Raw genomic sequence first — 23,486 nt, 5'->3', positions numbered from 1 at the left:
TTTAGTCAACTCAGAACTGACTGCAATCTAGTTAACTGTGGGTACGTCTACGCAGCAAAGAAAACCCCCGGTTGGCATGGGCCAGTAACGGGTCTTTTTTTGCTGTGTAGACATACCCTATAAGGCCTTTCATATGCAAACTTGTTTATAGGGAAAGGGGTTAGGTTAGCTGATGTCAAGGAAAATTAAACCTACAGGGCATTTATCTCTGTCACTCAATTCTGACAGCAGATCTGGTAGTTAAAAGTAATGAACTGGTACTTACAAACCCTGTTAAAATGAAGTTTAAAAAATTAAAAAAGTTAAGACATGTTTAAACGGTAAAGGAGCCTTCCCACAAAGCTCACATCTGTCAGCAGTCAGGCTGCAGGTCTTTGTCACTTATAAGGGACAAAGCACTGACTAAACAAACAAAATCAGGAGCCGAACAAGTCTGAAAAGAGCAGCAATGCCAGCACAGACAGCATTCTCCACAGTACAGGGGAAAAGGGTTTTCTTTTAGGAGAACTGATGTCCCACTTGACATGGGCTGGTGCTGTATTTCAGCTTATACCAATTGCTATTTTATAATGCAATGGAGGAAATAAAAGATGAGATGAAGCTTTAGCCCATTTTTTCCTTTAAGGGTTATAGTAAAACAGTCATCACACTCTCATTTCTAAACCCCTGCTAGTTATGAGCTAGGATTTCCCAATAAAGTGTGCTATGCCAAAAAGTATGAAGATAGCAGCAGATCCAGACTTGTTAGTCCCATGAATATTTATCTTGGCCAAAACACAAAATGTGTGCAGAACATGCTGCAAATTAATCCTTCACTATAGATCCAAATATGCTCCACAAATTTGCTGTTAACCCATGTTTAGAGCAGGAAGCCCTGCATTAGAAATGCTTAATCATGAAACTGAAGTTATATAAAATATCTTTTAAAAAATGAATCCAACATTTAAAACTTCCTGAATTTCTATGTTAAAGTCCTTCCTTTTGGGACACTGTCAGGTTGAGAAATATAGTACCAAAATCAAAATAGAAAACAGGGAAAATATAAAGCACAACCCCGGTAAGTGGGAACTTTATTAAACTACCAAGTTACTCAGAAATGTATAAATGGTCCATTAAATACATTGTTTGTTTTTACAGACATTTATATAGATATTTATTTACATTTTCCAAACACATTTAAATTACTTTTTTTCAAGCTTACTACCAATAAAAGATTTTTAAAAAAGTCACCTGCTCTCGCAAATGTGTACTCAAGGACACAGAGAGGGCTAAGGGACACACTTTCATATTTAACCCACAAGGGAGGGAAGATCCTAAAGCTTATGAGATTTAAAGCAATATTCACTCTGAGGTCCTTGCCTGTGAACTGATTATAAAAATTCTCACTTTGAGACAGACTTTCACAAGAGGTCCCATGGAACAGCTGATAGTGTTTTGGTATGCTGTCTACAGTGGGATCTGCTTGGTTAAGGGCCACTTGCTTTATTAAAATCATATAGCTGGCTGTACCCAACTGGTTGGTTGCTAGCCCATGGAAGTGTATGGGCAGGTAGTTAATTCTGAATGAAGTATACACTCCTAATGGAAGGGGATGGTGGGAGTGATGTATCAGTAGGCAGAGATACAACTTTCCAAATATATTTCATTTTATGATTTTTTTTTAAAATGAGGTTTCATTCATAAGTGAATAAAAAGGCAACTGTTTAAATAAGATGTTTGGAGACAGTCAGTTTCCCCACACCTACATACATTTCTCTTGGAAAGGCAAAGAGCATGTTAAAACAAGTTTTCCCTCATTCTCTGTATCTTAGTCTGACACGGTGTTAAAATTTGTATCTGCAGAAAAAAGGTATTTTTTTTAAAAAGCTTATGAAACATAAAACATGTCTTTAATTCATCTTTTAGCCACTTTAAACATTAAACACATTTGAAGCAGCCAAAGCAGCTTAATTTACAAAACATTGTCCATGCGTAAGCTGTGTGTTTCCTGCTAAATGCTCCTGCTGACAAAGAAAGGAGGAGGAGGAGGCAGGGAAATGGCTGTTTCGAAGCCATAGCAACATTCAAGTAATTTGATAGTAGATAAACCAGTGGAAATAAGGAATGGTAAGAAAGTGCTCGGCACCAGGTTGCAGCCTTCAAATGTTGAGCTGCATCACCTTTGATATGTATTATAAATATGGCACTTTTGTATTACCAAAAGCTGGCAAGTTTGCATCTGACTGAAATGAGTCAGAACATGAGTAATTATTATCCCTAACAGCTACTGGTGGTATTTCCAATAGGCATGACCTCCAGCGGTGCTACTACATCCAGCACCAGTCAATTTTTTTACTATATTCTACTTGTACGTGCAAGACAATTCTGCCACACTCATGGAGAATAAACTTTCTGCCCAGCAGAGTTTTCCTTCCTTCCTACACAGACACACATACACAATAAGACATGCCATAAATTCTTCAATGAGGTTAAGACAGCCACAAACAGTGAATGTCCCGTTTCACCATTTTTAGGCCAGCGGTTCCCAGTGTGTCCAATTGCCAGCAATGGACTTTGCAACAGGCACAGATGACTCTTGAATCCAAGGAATTAAGAATGACAGAAAGTATCTTCACCCAAGTTCATTTTCTGCACTATTCCAAAGGCGTCGTTTCAACTTTGAATAAAGGAACCAACTAGTAAAACTGCTTAAGCCTTTAAAAGAAAAAAAAAAAAAAAAAAAAAAGGCTCCTGTATACAAAAACTGGCCATAACCCCACCCCCCCCCCTTTTTTTTTTCTTCTCATGTCACAAAGTAATTTCAATTGGTAGTTTTAAATTCCTTCAGGTTTGTTTTTTAGCAACGTACTGTACCACAAATGCATAAAAGATTTGTGGCATTTGTACTCCACCACAGTAACATTAAATACATTCAAATTCATGCTTGCAGGTTGAAGACCAGAATAAAAGTAGTTGCTGTCCTCTGATGGTGTACTGTACATTAGATACCAGGAGATGTTATTAAATAGTGATATTACTGTTTTGGATATTTCACAAGACATCCAGTGCTTAAACGTGTTCATATTCCAAGATGTCAAAAAGCTCAAACCCTTATTTCAATAATGGTTTAAATATCTTTCCTATTGTGGTCCGGTTTGCATCTTTCAATTTAAGGGACGACTTTTCCATTATACCTTGTTCCTTTGCTGTAGGTTCCACTTTAACACTGAGAATATCACTATGGTCTGTGTTCCTTTTGAGAACTCTAGCACTACTTGCTCGTTTTAGGAAGTTTCCAGTATTCTCCTTGGGGATGAGGTCATCAGAGTTTGCTGCTGGCCTCATTCTAGGTAGCCTCTGAGACACTGACCTTGTGATGCTTGGAGTTTTCGAAGAGTTAGGTAGATCCACCTTTGCACTCCTTGAGGAAGAGGCCACTGTGTTCCTTGCAAAGTTTGGTATAGAGGACGGTGGCTTGGGAGCACTGGATGTCGTGCTTTTGTTAGTATCTGGAGGGGCCTGGGGTTTTACAGTGGAGCGACAAATCTTACTTTCATCTGGTTTTGATTTGGGAATACCTCTGACAGATTTAGAACCTGGCACTTTAAGAGAGCCCTTGCGCTGAATTTGGTCCCTCTCAAAATGGGCACTGCTGGAAGTTGCAGTCCCTCGCTGTAATTTTGGCTCCTCTACTGATAAGCTATGCCTGTAAGGAGTTCTTGGAGGGGTTTCTGTTGTGCCTCGGATAGCGTTGCGATGGGACAGTTGTGTTTCAGCTGTACTGGCCTCTCGAAGTGCTGGTTTGGCTTCTGGCTTTTTCAGACTGCTTGGTGCTTTGTTTGACCTGGAAATGGGCACCACTTTTCTCATACTCACATTTTCAGATGCATTCAAAGTTCTTATTGGTCTGGCAGTAACTGTCTGGGTAGGGCGAGTGCCACTGGATTTTGAGGAGTTTAGAGATCTATCTTTTAGAGAGTTTCTCTTTGGTCCTAAGGATTCTCTACATTTTACAGGCTTTTCCTTAGGAAAGTTGTGCTTGCTGCTGGAGTCCTCTTTGTCATTTGATGAAGTAGGAAGAGAAATTTCCTTTGCAGAGGATGAATTCAGATTTGAGGCAATTGTACTACTGCCATCTCGAGCATCATTTGCACAAGAGTAAGCTCTGCCATCTTGCTCTTTCATTTCATCGCCCACTAATTTTAAATCATTTCCTTCTGAACAGTCGAAAGTCAGAGAACAATCAGTAGTATCAGATATATAGAATGTTGGCCCATGTTCTTTACTGCCAGAAACACTTGTATCCATAGATGTGGGGCCACTACTGGTATGCTCGGAAACTTCATTTTTGCAGCTCCCCACCTTGGCTTGACAATCATCGGCCTCTCTGGAACTTTTGTAAGAGGGCACTGGATCATCATTATCTGCAGTGCTGAGGGAGTGCAAGCTCAAGTCATCTAGAGTCTCTAAGTCTGCTGCACCAACATCCTCTAAGTTTATTAAAGGCATGTCTTCCATAGGTTTTGTTCCTTGGATATCAGACTTATATAGTCCTTTAACAACTTTACATTCCTCAACAGCAAGGGCCAAAGCATTTACATCTGTTGCTTGCCCGCCAGGCACACTGGACCTGTGCTGACTGTTGTCAGTATTCTTTTCGGAGTGACAGAGGTTAGTACTGGTAGAGCCCACCTCCATGTCCTGTAAGTGACTGGGCTGAGCTGAAGGCAACTGAGACAGATCTGCGCTATCCATTTTGGTTTCAGATGCTTGGTGTAAATTCAAGTTATTTAAACTGAGATCTCTAGGCTCTTTGGATTCAGTCAAGGCTATGCTGGGTCTTGCTTGTCGTGTGTTTGCACGAGGAAGGCTGTTGAATTTGTTTGGATCCTCATCCTTGGAGATTTCCAGGAAAGTCAGAAGCTCTCTCTCTGCAGTAATCCCTAAGGACAGTCGGGAGCGCCTAGTGCTGGGGTTTCTATTCAAAGGACTGTGAGGTCTCTGCCGCAACAAAGGTAGAAAATCCTCCAGTCCTTTTTTAGCCAATGTCTGAACATCATTTTCACTGCTACTTCTCCCAAAGCTCCCAAGTTCTCCAGCGGCCCAGGATTGGCGCTTTTCCTCCAGCTCCCTTAATCTCTGCAGTTGCTGAATTTCTTGACTCTCTCGTTCCCTATTTTCCTGTCAAAGAAAGGAAGAGAATGAGGAATAAATACACATTTCAGAGTGAAGCATCCCTTATTTCAAAACAAGCTAAATGAGGCCACCCATCCCTTCATTTTTTCCTACTGTGGTCAGTTCCTCACTCAAATCACCATGGCAACTATTGTACCATATGGAGAACAGTTTCCTGCCTAATACAGCTCATTAGACCAGCCAGCATAGGAAGCACTGAAAATCACTATCAGACCCCCGCAGAGACCAAGAATATGAACTACAATATGCTAGGTTTTAAAGTCCACTTTTAGTAAGTTTTAAGTCAGCAGTTTTTATTGCATATGCAAACATTTAAAGCAGAAACATATTAGACAATTAACCTCAGCCATTAAACAATCAAGTTTGATGATACAAAGATCCATATGGCCCTCTGGATCCATTCCATCCTTCTGGACTTGGATGTATCAGAGAGCTTATACTCAAGCACCCCAGTTGCAATTGTTCCTCAACAACAGGTGGCATTCTATAGCCAAGTTCCTCTGAACTCCACAGTGACAAAGCCCCAGATTCTGTAGCATTCTAGTGCAGCAGGCAGGGAATTCTGTGGCAGAGACTTCAATGAATTATACATGCAAGTGATACTCTAATCAGCAGAGTTAACTTGTGTTCTTTATTTTGATAATAAATTCAGTTTTACGCTGTCCCCACACTCAAAATTGAGTATATTCATATATTGTCGAGATATATATCTGCAACTACAGCAGCAGGTTTTTGGGGGCAGGCTGAGTGTTTTTCTGCTAAAATCACTGGCAGTGACATAGTTAAAGACAGCATTTAAATTGTTACCGTTAGATTTAATATTTAAACTATTCAAGACTTATCTGCACTACATTGTTTTTTGAAACATGTGCACCTATTCCTAATACCACTGCAACTGCACAATGGAGTGAATGCTAGTATAGACAAGGTACTGATGACAGCCATCATTTCCCATTATTTTGCTAAAACCTAATCAGAGGAGGGCTATGCAGCAACATTTAAAGACAAAAACAAAACCACACACACCAGCATTCATATGGAGATTTATCTACCCTAGCACGTCTTCTGTTGCTACAAGAGGTGCTGCACCAGTGGTAGCAGCTGCAATGGCATGAAAAATTTTCAGAAAAACAAAAAAAATTAGTGTGGACATAGTCAGGAAAAAGATCTTGGAGTTATCGTGGATAGTTCTCTGAAGATGTCCACGCAGTGTGCAGAGGCGGTCAAAAAAGCAAACAGGATGTTAGGAATCATTAAAAAGGGGATAGAGAATAAGACTGAGAATATATTATTGCCCTTATATAAATCCATGGTACGCCCACATCTCGAATACTGTGTACAGATGTGGTCTCCTCACCTCAAAAAAGATATTCTAGCACTAGAAAAGGTTCAGAAAAGAGCAACTAAAATGATTAGGGGTTTAGAGAGGGTCCCATATGAGGAAAGATTAAAGAGGCTAGGACTCGTCAGTTTGGAAAAGAGAAGACTAAGGGGGGACATGATAGAGGTATATAAAATCATGAGTGATGTTGAGAAAGTGGATAAGGAAAAGTTATTTACTTATTCCCATAATACAAGAACTAGGGGTCACCAAATGAAATTAATAGGCAGCAGGTTTAAAACAAATAAAAGGAAGTTCTTCTTCACGCAGTGCACAGTCAACTTGTGGAACACCTTACCTGAGGAGGTTGTGAAGGCTAGGACTATAACAATGTTTAAAAGGGGACTGGATAAATTCATGGTGGCTAAGTCCATAAATGGCTATTAGCCAGGATGGGTAAGAATGGTGTCCCTAGCCTCTGTTCGTCAGAGGATGGAGATGGATGGCAGGAGAGAGATCACTTGATCATTGCCTGTTAGGTTCACTCCCTCAAGGGCACCTGGCATTGGCCACTGTCGGTAGACCGATACTGGGCTAGATGGACCTTTGGTCTGACCCGGTACGGCCTTTCTTATGTTCTTCAATGGGTGGAGTAGTTCAGACCTCTCTGAGCTATTTTTCAGGCTGCCACCAGACTCAAGAAGATCAGATAGCCTTGGAAAGACCTACAACACTGTTTCTTCAAAATCAAACTCTCTTCTTAAAAAAAGGAAACGCTTGGATGTTGGAACAAAATTCTGGGGCAAAGGATTTATTCCATGACAATGGAATGCACTAAATCCTGCCTGTAGGTGGGTCTCACTGAGGACCAATCAACTTTAAATAATCACTTTCTAAATATTAATTGTTTAATAATAATTGCATATAAATATACCTAATAGTGGAGTCATCCTTCAATGGTCTATGGTTTTACTAATTATTTCCCTTTAAAAAAAACACACATCTTTTTAAGGAACTTTATAAATTGTTACCATACACTTTGTTTTAATGCATCATTGCATGATATTTCTCTACATTTTTCTATTTGATAAGGTTACACATTGAATTTTCTTACCCCAACCAGGATATATTTCTGGGGATTTTCTTATGCTATATTTACAAACGTGACATACTCAGACATGTTCAAACATATTAATATTCAAAAAACTTCCAAATGCAATTCTTCTTCTGGATCCAGTGCACTCCTAGTATCAAATGAATATCTTCTGTCCTTGGTCTATTTTGCTGTGTGTCTACATGCTGCTTCCTCCCCCACCCACGCCAAACTATAACCTCTTATATTTTTTGGAACCATTTCTCTGTTTTGGGGCTGTTTCTTATCCACCACAAGAGGCTACCATTAGTCTAGTGGCTACTAGCAAATATGAAATTAATTATTCATTTATCTGAGTGTGACCTTTTCCACGAGAAAGAGCCTGGAGGATCACCCGTAGATAATAAACATCAAACAATTTGTAATGTTTGGTTACGAAATGCATCTCAATACATGAATAATTGCATATGTCCTCTATATGCATAAAATCAGCTCTTTCACTATCATTTATTCACTTATCCAAACAAATGGTTTTGTATTATAAGTGCACGTATGCACACATTAACCAGGCTGGTGTAGAGTACTACACAACCGTATTTTTAAACAAAATATTCTTGTATCATGTTACACACAGAGATTGCTGACCCTCAAACTGAAGAGTATTTCTCTGGTGTAATTTGTCAACCCTACTATATATGATAAAATGCCAAAAGGATTTGGATATTTTGTGAGAAGTTGTCAGCAAGTAATAAATTACTTTTTTTATTTGCAATCCATCCAGAAGTCACCGCTTTTATTACAGTTAACTTTCTATATAAAAACAGCTTTCTAGAAAGCTGGAAAATAATGCTAAATTGAAGGTGCTGATACCAGAGGAGACTGCAAGTTAAAGTTGGGTTTGAGTTCTTTAATAATAATAATAAAAAAAAAAAAAGAGCGAGAGAGAGAAATCTCTTTAGTATACAACTGGCTAGTTGTGTTTTTATTCTGTGACTTTCCCAATCTTGCAAGCTCTCTGGTTCACAATTGAGGATAAAGTCTGGATTATTTGCAATGGATGTCACTGGCAAAGGAAGACATGAAATCTCTAGCTTTATCCCAAATGGAAAGGGTAGCTTTCCTTTGCCAAAAGGGTGTGTTCACATTTCTGGAATCCTACTTTTTATTACATTATTAATCCATCAGAGCCTAGCAATATTCACACTACTAAAAAAATTATCTACCCTGTGTCAACACAGAATGACAGAATATATTAGCTAGAAGAACAGAGGGAGGGGGGAAGAGTTAGTCTTTACAAATTGCTGTCAAATGCACAAACAAAAAATTATTATCCAACTTATTCCAATGTGATTATTTTAAGTGTACAGTTAACAGAACTTTTGTTGTTATCGTCATCATCAGAAATGCAATTCAGGCTGATGGTATTCCTTTAATATTGAAGTACCCTGTACAGGCTAAACACAATAAGGATTGGTCTGAGATATTATACATTTTGAATTAGTTTTGTTCAATATAATCCCAATTCAGATTACTTAAGCAGGTGAGTAGTCACATTGAAGGCAATGGGACTACTCCAAGTGCTTAAATTATTTGTTATGAACCTGGGTATTGTATATCTGTTTTATTTATGTGTATTTATAAGCCAGGAGTATTATTCAGATCTTCATGTCCCATCCAACAGTACTTCCTCGTGTATTCTTAATATGCCAATATCAATCGCTTACTTAATTGGAAGTTGCCTGTTTATACCATTATACAGCACTGTAGGGGAAAACAGGCATAACGCATTGGATTAAATGAGACAAAGAACATATTTATGTACACAAAGCTGTCCCTGGAAAAAAGCAAAGCTGCCAATGACAAAAGTAGAGCAAAGGCTACGAAGGCTGCTTTCACACCACAGCTGCCATGACCACACTGGCAGGACTGGAGGTCACCTATAATAGAAGTCTTGAAATAGATAAAAATCTGTTAGTCACCCCCCAAAAGGCCACAATGAGTCTTCATGGAACCCAAAACACCACTTAATGCCTTCCTCTGGAGGGAGAAAGAATGCAAGTCAGAGACAGGGAATTTTTACAGACTTGTAAGGAGGGTGAGGGAGGAAGCTATCTTATAATGACATTTAGATGACTGGCCTGACGTCCTCTGAATAATCTAATTGGCTGGTAACAAAATATTTGGGGCAGCAAAATGTTTGACTTGATTATTGGACTAGCTACAAGGCTGGGAGAGGTAGCTATTTTCCGTTTGCTTAGAGCAATAAAAGCCCTAGAAATGGGCAATTTGCCACATTATATTAATTCAAACAAATATGTCAAATAATATGGGGATGTTAGGTCCCTGAAGCAGTCTTAGATCACATAAGAATAAAGAGATTTATTTTAAGTGAAAGAGAATGTGTTTTCATTCTCCTTACCTTAACAGCCTTGTTGAACTTTATGCAGAAGTCCCTGAATATCTGGAAGCACTCATCCAGTTTCATGGTTTCTTTGTCTTCACAGAAAAAGTCAATAAGCATATTTCCTTGCTCCTGTAATTCTCGTTTCCAGTATTCTAGTTCTTTTAGTTCTTTTACAGCAAACTGCAGTAAAACATATATATTGTAAGCCAGATATATTAAGAACTTATACACCTGATAGATATAGTAGGTGCTGATGAAATCCATGTTCCCATCTACCAGCTATCACAGAGTCCAATAAATCAGGACTTTGAGAGTAACATCCTACAATGTAAAAGCAGATGTGTTGCCATTTCAGTGAAGTGAGGAAGAAAGAAAAAGAAAAAAGATAAATCAAAACAGTAATTCCAATGAGCAAGATGTGTCACTAGATGAAGGATTAAAGCAAAACAACATGTTTCAAACTTTAACTCTCAGAACAATGCAGTCAGGTTGGAGTTGCCTCTTATCAAGCTGCACTAAGAATATGATGAGCTTTCTTGTCTACAGCTGCTGATCCTTCCCAAAATAACTTCGCCTTTCCTGCTGGCAGCTCCCTTCTCTCCCCTAGAATTTGCCCTTGCTATACTAATTTCCCATCCTTTCCCTCTGGACTAGAGCCATGATTAATTCCATTACTAGTTCCATCCCATTCTTGTCCATTCTTGAACCCATGCACATCCCAGAAGCCCTCCTGTATACCCCACACATACAACTCATTCACAGCACCCCAATTATTTAGTTTCCAGAAGCTGGTCTTCCTTACAATATTTCATTGTGTTTGATCATGGCTGTGAACAATGGAGCTAAGTAACATGACAGTGACGACTTAGTGTAGACCAGGACAATTTTTGGTCAATGCCATGTCATTGCCCACATTTATGTGCCATGTCAGATTGCTCACAACTCTATTTAGGGGTGGCTGAAAGATTTCCTTCAAAAAGGGATTTGATAGAAGATTGGGCTTTCAGCTAATCAATAGATTTAAAAAAGTGTCTGTTCTCCATGGGTAGTTTCTAATTTTCCATCCCAAACCTGAAATATTTTGATTATGAAATGCTGCTGTGGTGCTTTATGGGAGTTGTAGTTTCAATGCCTCATGCTCCTATTCTCTTCTATAGGGCAGGCTCCCCAGCTGGACTACATCTCCTATGATGCATAACGGTCTCCCCTCTTGGAGGGTAGAGGTGGTTCATCATGTGAGACGAAGTCCATCTGGGGATCCAGGCTCATGGAAAACCAAAAATGGAGCCCTAAATATTTAGACTAAAAGATCTTAATTTTCAACCCACATATATCAGATTCCAATTTTCCAAGGAAGATCCAGACAAATTTCCTCCCCGCATTTTCATGGAATAATACCCCCCCAAAATTTCTGACTAGATCTGGTTGTATTTAAACACTATAGTATTTTGAAATATTCACAAGGTCTGAGTGTCTTCCATGAGGAACTTGCTCAGATACTACAGTGATGGGCATCAGTGTAAGAACCTAAATAAGAATCTATATGTTTTATCCAAATGTTTAAGGAAAAGCAGGAATGGACTTAGACATTTTAAATCCAAGCCTTTTTTTCAAGGAATTGACAAAATAAAAGTTAAGTCTAACAACCACTAAAGACAAACTAATGTTTGAACAAGCTTAGGATATCACAATATTGATCTAAAAAAATATTGACTGGATTATCTTATCCTCCCTCTTTTCTCTTAAATGTATATAGATAAATAGACACAAATAATGCCATCAGCTCCTTTATTAGTTTAATTTAGACAATGAAAGAACAACAGTCTTAAAAGTATAACGAAAAGATCAAAAAGGGCCAGAAATATTAAAAACAACCTAGTAAACAAAATTGCTGTATAAAGTAGCAGTTTGTATCAGGAGCCTAAGGCTCTATATAGAGGGCGTGCGGGATTTTTTTTTTTTTTTGGATGGGAGAAAATTACTGTAGGATTACTACTGTAGGAATAAATCTTTGCTTGTCAGTCTTCAGACACACAAACACACACACCAAAACAAACAAAAGCTGGATTGAAGAGAAACAGGACAATTGACATGCATGGGTAATTAGTTCTACCACATATTAGTAGCTTATTCACAGGGATGACATAATGTAAGCTGATTTATCAGTGTAGTTATTGCCCACAATTTCAAAAACGGAAGCATTATATAAAGTATCTATTTGTAAAGTGAAAAATGGTTCCAAGATTCCACTTGGAATTTGTCCTAGGCAAGGTTTTAATGGTACGTAAAGCTAGCTATTAAAATAAAAAACATGTTAAAACACAACATTAAGGAGTCTTAATAAAGTCGATAAAAGCTAATAATTCAGAGTGATGGCAACTACTCCATTCTTAACACACCCTTTTTCTCCATCAACTTCACTGCTCCTGACAAAGTGCAACGGCTAATCCATTAACAGCTTCTGTAAATTTAAATCACACCTGCCTTAACAAGTTTCTTGGTAAATACTGTATTCTTATTTGCAATATTTATACAACGAATATATATATATAAATAAAAAGACACAGATACACTCTTACACTTCATGGAAACCCACGTATAGATTCTTCCACTCATCACACCCGCTTAAAAGGTGTTACACTACATGTGCCAAGATTGTACTCCGTTTATTTACATACAAAAAAAATGACTGGAAAATCAAATAAAACCACCACCCAAGAACAATCATGGGGCTCACACTAAAGCATGTTAAGGGTTAATCCACAGCAAATCTGTTAAGCATACGAATTGCTAAAAATACCCCTTCAATCTCCCAACAACTAGGGATTGAAATGCTCAATACAGTCTCAACTAAAACTGGCATGCTCCAGCATAACAAGTTGGTAAGAATCTAGTTTCTGCGTGTTAAATACAAAGCAGTAGAACCATGCAAATAATCTGATATTCTAATCACTGATCTCCGTCAGCCATTTCACAACAGTTAAACATGCTTGCCTGATCAGCCCTCAAGGCAACATACATCCAATATTTCTTCCTCTAAACAGTGTAGTCCTTTATAAACTCATATTTGACAAACATAGTAGTGCAGCGTGAGCAGCTCTGAACAGATGATTTCTGATGAGGCAGACATATTAAAGTGAATCTACTGCCTGTTAACATATCCATGCAAATTATGTTACGCTGAGAAACACAGCTGTATGGAAGTGACAGTAGCACAGTAGCAAGGATATTCTACAAACCTGGATAAAACCTTCCATCTGGTGAAAGAGTCCTGGGTCCTGTCGAATATTGTCTTTAAGAGATCTTGTCTTGGCAGATAGAGAATGAAGTTCTGCTTCTATATTATCAATGGATAATCTAAAAAATAGCATATACAGAGAGTACTCACTGAGAGAAAGGAGTTGCCCATTGTTAGATGTTGCATGCTTCATAAATTTGTCATAATACACCACCTGTACATCAAACAAGACCTGCCTGCTTGGTAAACCTTCCCAGAGCAGAAGGTAAGAGTTAGCAGAGAAATCTGCTTATTTTTCCTTATTTGCAATGTTGAAAGGTTCCCCCCTAAGCTTTCTTAGAGGGTATTCCTTCATGAAGTCACAGCAATGCAGGCAGCTCAAAGAGCCACAAGTTCCCTTTGGCCCAGCAGCCATGATGTTTCATCCTTCTACCATATTACCTGCATAGCTGCAACAAACCCCTCCACATCACTTATGTGATGTGGCTGCTAAACAGACACGTTCCTGACCATTACACAGCCTAGTCTCCGAAGAACTGCTGGCTCTCCCTGAAAACAGCAGTGCAAGTTACAGAAGAATCTCCCCCTCTGCAGGTTTCATGCATTGTTCCTGGGGCATTATTGCTCACTTGGCAGGGCAGTGCAACAGGCCCAAGACTCACAGAAATAGCCCAGTTCTTAGAGAACCTGAGCCTCTTTGTGTTTGAAGGCCCAGCTCCTATAGTTTTTGCAGCCCCACTTGCAAATTAAGTATCAGAGGGGTAGCTGTGTTAGTCTGGATCTGTAAAAAGCAACAAAGAGTCCTCCTGTGGCACCTTATAGAGTAACAGATGTATTGGCGCATAAGCTTTTGTGGGTGAATACCCACTTCGTCAGACGCAGGTGAGTCTGACGAAGTGGGTATTCACCCACGAAAGCTTATGCGCCAATACATCTGTTACTCTATAACAGGGGTAGGCAACCTATGGCATGCGTGCTGAAGGCCGGACATGAGCTGATTTTCAGTGGCATTCACACTGCCTGGGTCCTGGCCAGGGCAGGCTCCAGGCACCAACGAAAGACGCAGGTGCTTGGGGCGGCCAATGGAAAGAGGGGCGACACGTCCAGGTCTTTGGCGGTGGGTCCCTCAGTCCCTCTCTTCCTCTTTGAGCTGCCGCCGAAGAGGCACCCAAGAGGAAGAGAGGGAATGAAGGACCCGCTGCAGCATTGCCGCAGAAGAATGAACTGCCGCCGAAGTGCCTGCCGATCGGCTGCTTCTTTTTTGTTTGTTTGTTTTTCCTTTTTCCCCCCGCTTCGCCACTTGGGGCGGCGAAAAGCTGGAGCCGGCCCTGGTCCTGGCCACCGGTCCGGGTGGCTCTGTATTTTAATTTAATTTTAAATGAAGCTTCTTAAACATTTTAAAAACCTTGTTTGCTTTACATACAACAATAGTTTAGTTATATATTATAGACTTATAAAAAGTGACCTTCTAAAAACATTAAAATGTATTACTAGCACACAAAACCTTCAATTAGAGTGAATAAATGAAGACTTGGTACACCACTTCTGAAAGGTTGCCGACCACTGGTCTATAAGGTGCCACAGGACTCTTTGTCACTTGCAAATTAGTAGCAAATGACTGAGTCTCTCAACTACCTCAGCAATGGATCTTTCAGGGTAACTCCCCACAGGGAGATGCTATTACCCTAACACAGTGAGTTCAACACCACCCCAGAATTTTAGCCTTGCTTAGGAACTGAATCATATATCTCTCAGATGGCCCAACATTACTGACTGCATACACTTATTCTGGTTAGAGGGCATTTCACCAACAGCATGATTTTAATTGCCGTCACTGCTCTTTTACAGGTATGTGAACTGCAGTCCCCATGACATGCTTCCCAGAGTACACAGGGCTGGTGATGATGGCAGCAGCACCTATAATTATCAGCACTAGAGCAGGGAGTGCACATATCTATGGGTATGAGGTAAGCTATTTTTCCTCAGCATCCTTCATCTCTACTGATACACTCCCTGCTTCAGTGAAGATCACAGATGCTTCAGAGATCTGCATCCCAGTGCACTGCAGAACCTTCAGCAGACCAAAAAGTCTGTAGATACAAGGGTTGTATTTGGCAGACCTATGAAAGAGAGCAGTAAGAAAATGCAAGAGAACTAAGTTAACAGAGGGCACAACAACAAATCTGTGATTTTTAAGGTTTTAAGGGTTTATCAGCAGCTTGTACTAGCGAGTTTTCGATCTTGTTTATGTCCAATGGTATATGTTTTGGTTTGTTTCATTTAAATCTGACTAAAACCAATGGTGAGACAAAAATGACAAATGTTTTGTTGTAAATTGGACCTGGCCAGAAAACAGTCTTTTCCCTCCCATGAAAAATTTTGAATTGGGGGGCGGGGGGGGAGAAGGACTTTCACCCAAATGGGATAAGGTCGTCAAAAATTCTAAATATTTCACAGGAGGGAAAAGACAGGAAAAAAATTCTGTTTTGGGAGAGCCAAAATGGAAGTTGTCCGCTTATTCCCTGAGAAGCCTGGGCTCCTCAGCAGTTTGCCAGGCAGGTTGCTGAGGAGTCAAGGGCAAGACAGCAGGAAGCCAGGCAGGTTTCCATCAGAAATTTCCAGTCAGGTCTATTGCCAACAGATTCAGAGCACCTTCCCTCAGGGGATCTCCAAGTAATTTACAGACATTAAATTAAGACTCAGTATATCCATGAGATATGAAGTATCTCCATTCTACAGATGTGGAAAGAAGTTAAGCCCAAAGCTAAAGACAGACATGATGGCCAGGATTAGAACCCAGTGGTTCCTAACTTCCAGTTCTATGCTTGAAATCATACACTGCCTCATAAAGGTACATATGTAGTTTAGCCAGGTATGAATTAATGTTTGCTGTAGCAATTCAAGGCCTCAGGTTGAAAACTGTACTCAGCCCCAGGTATTATAGGTTTTCTTCTATACACAGAATGAATACAACATGTTCATTCACAAGCATAATCTTCCTTCCCTCTACCACCTAAGAGAAGTGGGGACTCAAGTTTGTAAAGTTAGTTCACATTTTACAAGAATGGGGCGGTCCAGCATTTTGAATGTCCCATAGTAGAGTATGTATTATGGAGGGAGGCTCTCAAGGATAGAAAGGGAGGGGATATTGCAAAAATGAGGAAATCTAGTCTGTAAAGGAAGTGGGAGCCACTAGTAAACTTTATGAGTGTACATGGTACCAGACCTGGATCTGTACTATACCAACCCAACAAATAGCTGGAAGTTATTCTATAGAGCAGCAGTAACAGTAACATGACACTATTTTAAAAAACATGCCCTGTAGGTCGATCTCTTAAAAGTAATATATATGCATTTACCTAGTTGAACGTGTTGACAAAGGCAAAAAACCCTATAAAAATCAATTAATAAAACCCTCTAAACCTGAAGGCACATTGCAGGCAAACTTCTGTTTGCAAATTAAAATGAAGCCCTAAAAGCTATGGTAAACACTTGTAAAGATCTCAGTTTTAATGCCAAAGCTCTGTGAATGCGCTTCTGTGCTTCACAAAAAGAAGTCTCATGTGGCTTTCTAACAATAAGTTCTCAGTTTTCTTTGCTTACCTGGCTGCATCATGAACATGCTGTAATTTTTCTGAAAAGGTTAGAAGAACCACATCTTTCTTTTGTGCTTCCTAAAATTAAAGAAAAAACAAACAAACAATGTCCCCTTGACATTCCATTACCCTGCTAAAATCTAAGTAAAAACTGTTTCTAAAGCTTTGGGAAAGGCACTTAGTTTCTGTATTACACTGCTGCTTTCAGTTCAACTGAGTGAATTATTGGAAAAAAGCCTCACTTAAAAGGTGGACAAGGATCAGATGTAGAGAGAGTTTAAACAATTTCCATTTCACAGAGCACAGATAATAGTACCTTCTTCCACTGAAAACAATCCATGTGCATTAAGAGAGAATCTTAGGTAAGGGCAATTGACTAATGCCAATTGTTTGGGCTAATGCAATATTTCCTGCCTAAACATCACCTAATACTTATGTCGTTAGCTGAAGGTGTCTTCCTGATGTAAAAGCTGTTAAGCCAGTTTGCACACAGACAGTGGAAAAAAAAATCACAAGTGGAGGTATTTCAATCTTTTCCCTTCCATGGAGGGAAGAAAAATTTGGTCAAGACAGTGACCCCAGGTGTGTTTCAAAGTCATTCCAATTAGAAAAGGAAAAAAGGAAAAAAACCCTGAAGGAGCTGCAACAGATTTGATAGCTTTAAAAACTATCCAATGAGTCAAGCAGTGCAATGAAATAGGTCATTTCTCCTCAGAAGTTTTAATAGAAAGAAGTTTTTATCAAAATTGACAGCTCCTTTAACAAAGTATCCCAGGACTCGAATAGTCAGGGGGATGTTATACTTGAAGAGCTAGATAGGAGAATTATTTTTATACAGTACCAGAAAGTTTCTGCTGAAGATTTAACTAGTCTTTATATTTGTTCAGTTTTCTGTGGATGGGATCACCATACACCGGTAGGCTAGTGGAATGTGTGGAGGCAGAGAGGGAAGGGTTAAGGACCGGAGTCTTAAGGTTTACCCTCTTATTGTATAGCACATACCTCTTTCACTCAACTAAAACAAACTGTCAGTCATCTGTACCTCCCCTAATTAGATTATAATATTTATTCTCAAAGATGGTAGTTTTTACATACCAAAGCAACAAAATGCAGCAGATTCATCCCAGGTTTGTTTGCTTTTGTGTCTGCCAGCTTGAGCAGTGACGAGAGTTTAAAGCCAACTGCATTGCCAGCATAACCCCCCTGAAGAGGAAAAGAGACAGAGAAGGCATGTGACATCAGTGGACTGCAATAGTCAATCAGGCCTCTTCATATTGATGCACACTTACTGCATTCATAATATTCCCAGCTTGAAGGACCAAGTGTAATATGGAATGTAGTTCTTCACATGACATTAACTCTGTAGAGAAACAAACAGAAAATTGCTGTCTGGAGGCTGTTTGTTTAGAAATATATACAGTGTGTATATTATACATGGATTGTCAGTTACCAGAGTCCATTTCATTCATCCTCAAGCTCATAAAGGTGTGAATATTTATTTATTTATTTATTTTTATTTTTTACAGGAAACTACAATTAACTGAAAGGTCATGGGAGAAAATGGCATTATATAATGCAAAGTCACAGACACAGTTGGCAAATCACAAGTATACATTCAGACCTTAGCTCAGCTAGTATAATGTTTCCAAGGCAACCACCAGTAACTCATGAAACATTTGGGGTCTAATCCTGCCCAGTGCTGAGTGTCTTATAAGAGCTGCCAACCTCCCTCACCTCTCACTAACTTCAGAATGAAGCAAATGTGCATAGCACCTTGCAGGAACTGTTCAATGTCTGACAGGATTGGGACCTTGATTACTAAAGTTTGTATATAAAAATAATTGGTGGGGTCTGAAAAGGTGTAAGGAAAGTACAACTTTCCTTACTTACCCCTCCTCCCCTCACCCTGCAGACTTTGTGTATAATCAAAAGACACTGAGTTACAATAAAGACAGCTCTGAGACATCAAAGATAGCATATAAGGCTACATTAAATCATCATACAGACAGTAATATGAAATAAAACTTCTTTATAAAACTCAAGAATAAAAGCTTATTTCCTACATATTCTACTTTTGCAAAACACAACAGTACTTTAGATAAAAATATACATGGACATTTTCAACAAGATTCAACTTAACATACATTTATGTGCTTAGAAACTATCATGATAAGTACCTTAGGGCTTGGCTACACTTACAAGTTGCAGCGCTGGGAGTTACAGCGCTGCTCATGCAGCTGTGTAAGGGCCAGCGCTGGAGTGTGGCCACACTGACAGCTACCAGCGCTGCAGTGTGGTCCAGCGCTGTATTGAGAGGTGCATTGTGGGCAGCTATCCCACAGAACACCTCGTACCGTTTTGGCGCCGTTTTGGCGCTGAGTATTGTGGGAAGGGGAAGGAAGTGTGCGGGTCATTCCGCTTCCTGTTTGCCAGCGCCCCGTGGTGCATCGCTTCACATCCCAGCATTCATTCCGGCAGCGTTTGGCGCCATTGTGAGTGTCTTTCTGTTACTCTCTGTGAATCGCGATTTCTGTGGCAAATGGAGCCCGATCTGCTGAGGACTCTGCTGATGAGTGTCACCAGCACAACACGTTTGGCAGTCGAGCTATTCCTTCAGCTCCAAAGTGACAGTGAGGAGTCCGGCGATGATATCAATATGGATTTGTCTGACACTAGAGTGCTTGCGGCATTCACGGAAATGCTCAGCACCGTTGAACGCCGCAAACAAGCACTGAGTGGTGGGATCACATCGTCATGGAAGTCTGGGATGACGAGCAGTGGCTGCAGAACTTTCGTATGAGAAAAGCCACTTTCATGGGACTGTGTGCTGAGCTCGCCCCACTCTGCGCGCAGGACACAAGATTGAGAGCTGCCCTGACGGTGGAAAAGCGGGTGGCTATTGCAATCTGGAAGATGGCAAATCCAGACAGCTACCGGTCGGTCGGGAACCAGTTTGGTGTGGGAAAGTCGACCGTGGGAATCGTTTTGATGCAAGTTTGCAAGGCAATTAATCGCATCCTGCTAAGAAAGACCGTGACTCTGGGGAGCGTGCAGGACATTGTGGATGGCTTTGCACAAATGGGTTTCCCTAACTGTGGAGGCGATAGATGGGACGCATATTCCTATTCTGGCCCCACCTGGCATCAGAGTACGTTAATCGTGGTATTTCTCTATGGTTCTCCAGGCGCTTGTGGATCACCGCGGGCGTTTCATTGACATTTACACAGGCTGGCCTGGAAAGGTGCATGATGCACGCATCTTCGGAACAGTGGCCTGTTCAGGAAGATGCAGGCAGGGACTTTTTCCCAGACAGGAAGATCACAGTAGGGGATGTCGAAATGCCCACTGTGATCCTTGCCTTGGCTCATGAAACCCTATACAGGGAAGCTTGACAGGAGCAAGGACCGGTTCAACTACAGGCTGAGCCGGTGCAGAATGACTGTGGAGTGTGCTTTTGGGCGAAGGCTCGCTGGAGATGTTTGTATGGGAAGCTAGACTTGGGGAAAGCAGCATCCCGCTGTACCCTCCATAATATTTGTGAAGGAAGGGTGAAACATTCAGTGAGGCATGGACCACCGAGGTTCAAGTCCTGGAGGCTGAATATGCACAGCCAGAGAGCAGGGCTAATAGAGAGGCCCAGCACAGGGCTTCAAGGATTAGGGATGCCTTGAGGGAAGAATTTGAGGCTGAAAGCCAACAGTAATGTTTGCTGCCTTGCATGGGAGTGAATTGCACTGCTTACACTGTTATTCTATTATCCATAATAATAATATGATTTGCAGTGCCTCTTTCTTTACTGGGCTAAGGTGTCTTTCACTATCTGCTATAATAAAGACTGTTTTCAAAGCCAAGAATTGTTTTATTGAAAAGAAAAAAACTTCCTTGACAGACAGACAGACACACAACATTTCATTAACACAAGAGGGCAAGGTGGTGGGTTGGTGAACTGTACAGTCACAAGTTTGCATATGCCATGTCTGGATTGCTGTTTAATGAATCCTGCACTTCAGGGTGCATATACTGCATGGTGATGGGGTTGAATGCAGAGGGTAAGGGTGGTGGTAGGTATCAGGGCTGGTTGGGGAACGTACAGGTGTTGGAGGCAGCTGGTGGTGGTAAGAGCCTGGATGCTGGGGAAAGGTGGTTGGAGCTGACATTGGGGCACAAGGCACAAAGGACGGGGCGGGTGGGGGAGTAGCACGGTAGTGCTCTGCTTGCATGGCAACGAGTGACTCTATAGACTCCGCTTGCGCTCCAGGATGCTTAGCAGCCGCTCCGTGCTTTCCTCTTGGCCACTGCATTTCTCTTGGTCCTGCTTTCTTTCTCTCGCCACTCCTTCAATTCTTTTCTCTCTGTAGCAGAGTGCTGAAGAACAGTTTTCAGCATGTCCTCTTTGCTCTTTCGGGGATTTTTTCTCAAATTTTGAAGCCTCTGTGATGTTGAACATCTGGGCAGTCCAGTCAAGGTCACTGTACACACAGAAATGACAACATTTAACACGGGCAGCATTGTATCCACTATCTCCAGACATGAATTGTTACACTGAGGAGTTCTCACTTGCAAGTTCTCACTTGCATTCTTTATCCCAAAAGGAAAACACAACAGAAGCCACGAAATGGTGAGTGAGGAGTGGGGCTTGAGTGAGAGGAGCTGGTTGGTAATCTGGAGTGCTAGAGGGGTTGAGTGAAGATGCAGATGCAGGGTGATCTTATCTCCTATCTCTTCACTAAAGAGTCTCCCAACATTTTTCACAGGACTTAATCCTGGAAGATGTTTAGTCACTAGGGAACAGCGGGGGCTCTTTTAGAGCAATGTGGATTCCGCCGGGACCCTATGCGGCGTGCCTGTGTTCAGAAATGGTCCCCTGGCCGAAGAGTGGCGCGGACGCGTCGTCACACTGGGACAAGGGACACAGTGGCTCTGCCTATAAACCTGCGCAGGCATATTGCCCACGCTCTGGATGAAGCTTTGCTGAGATAACTGAAGCAGATTACCGCGACGTGATAGACCACATCAACGGGCTATTCCACATCTAGACGCTGCCATGCATGCATCCATAACCCCCTTCCTCTCCAGAAACATTTCCACCCAGAAAATAAAAGCCGCCTCTGCCTGTCCTTCTGCAACTGCTGGCTGCTGCTGCGATTGGGTACTTTCCTCCTGGCTTGAGAAGAGCTCCTGGCTGCATGCCTCCAGGAATCTGCGGTTTCTTCCCCATCCCAGGAGCTTCACTCGCGGTTCCTCTCCCCGCAGCCTCCTCCTCCTCCTGTCCCCAGCCTGCTCAGAAGTGTCCATCGTTACCCTGGGATTGGCAGTGGGGTCACCCCAAGTATGTTGTCCATCTCCACGTGCGGATCCGGATCTGCGATTCTCTCGGGCTTTGTAATAGGCACTCCGCAGCTCTTTAACTTTCACCCTGCATTGTAGTGCGTCCCGTTGATGGCCCCTATCCAGCATGTCCCTTGATATCTGCTCAAAGATATCGGCAGCTGTGCCTGAACAGACGCCTCACCCCAAACACTGATGAGGTCCTGCAATTCACCTGTGCTCCATGCTGGGGCTGAGGCATGGTTACCTGAAACCTGTAACTGATTAACTGATTGCACTCCACACATGGCTGCAGCAAACAGGAAGGAGATTTTTAAATTTCCCGGGGCATTTAAATGGCGGGTCACCTGAGGCAAGAGCAGTAGAGTGCAAACTGATGTGCAGAGTGGCTGAACAGGAATTCTGGGATAGCTCCTTATTCCCTGGAGGACAGGTAAAGCGCTGGTGAGTGTCCACACCTGCTGAGCAGCGCTGGTGTCACCAGCGCTGCACTCTTATACCCCAACCCGGATGGGTTTTCAGCCAGCGCTGCAACCAGGGAGTTGCAGCGCTGGTTGTGCCCTGCAAGTGTGGACGGGGTGTTAATTGCAGCGCTGGAAAGCCTCCACCAGCGCTGCAACTTGTAAGTGTAGCCAAGCCCTTAGAAATAAGAGAAACAGAGCTATGGAGCTGTGAAGAGTTAATAAAATTAGTATTCTACAAATGCTGTAGAGTAAAAGATCTTTGCAAATTTGCAAGGTATTCACAGCATGGGAACAAACACAGAGGGCAGGGGAGAAGAGAGCTCAGTGGTTTGAGCATTGGCCTGCTATACCCAGGGTTGTGAGTTCAATCCTTGAGGGGGCCATTTGGGGAACTAGGGTAAAAATCTGGGGATTGGTCCTGCTTTGAGGAGGGGGTTGGACTACATAACCTCCTGAGGTCCCTTCTAATTCTATGAATATCTAGCCACCATTCATACTAAAATATGGAACCCTTAAATTGTAGAAGGCTTAAAATAAACACACTTGCAATCACTGCACTGTAAAAAAAAAAATTTTTAAAGACAAGACATTATATTGCTCCAAAATTAGCATTATTTAAATTATCCTGTTTTTAACTGCTTAATCCAACATGCTAATCTGTCATTATGGGAGCAGTCAGCAGTGGTACCTCTCAAACCACTTTGGTCAGTGTTGCCAAAACACAAGGTAATTTAAAATGTTTTGCTATAAAAAGGTTTATACAAGGAAGCATGACGCATTTTATAGCAAGAGGCAAAAAAGAATGTGCAAGTGGATACAGAAGTCTAAGAAGTCAGCCTACAAAGATAGCACACAGGACGAGCCCGT

The 23,486-nt window shown here is 41.3% G+C and overlaps 1 protein-coding gene across 4 annotated transcripts in view; it reads right to left on the bottom strand.

Annotated features, from left to right (window-relative positions):
* Positions 1-1,060: 1,060 nt before the first annotated feature.
* The window catches only part of FHDC1 (FH2 domain containing 1), a 55,459-nt gene continuing 33,033 nt past the window's right edge, over positions 1,061-23,486 (bottom strand). For all 4 annotated transcript variants that reach the window (XM_039542643.1, XM_039542641.1, XM_039542644.1 and 1 more), the window contains 6 exons: positions 18,117-18,187; positions 17,923-18,030; positions 16,835-16,905; positions 13,233-13,350; positions 10,009-10,173; positions 1,061-5,160 (listed from right to left, as the gene is read on the bottom strand). In XM_039542643.1, coding sequence (XP_039398577.1) covers positions 3,091-5,160; positions 10,009-10,173; positions 13,233-13,350; positions 16,835-16,905; positions 17,923-18,030; positions 18,117-18,187 — 2,603 coding nt within the window. In that variant the 3' untranslated portion in view covers positions 1,061-3,090. The remainder of the gene's footprint in view (positions 5,161-10,008; positions 10,174-13,232; positions 13,351-16,834; positions 16,906-17,922; positions 18,031-18,116; positions 18,188-23,486) is intronic.

The sequence above is a fragment of the Mauremys reevesii genome, linkage group 5, assembly GCF_016161935.1.
Source record: "Mauremys reevesii isolate NIE-2019 linkage group 5, ASM1616193v1, whole genome shotgun sequence".
Lineage (NCBI taxonomy): Eukaryota > Metazoa > Chordata > Testudines > Geoemydidae > Mauremys > Mauremys reevesii.
Note: the sequence above shows the minus strand (reverse complement) of the source record. Positions and strands in the feature narration are given on the sequence as shown.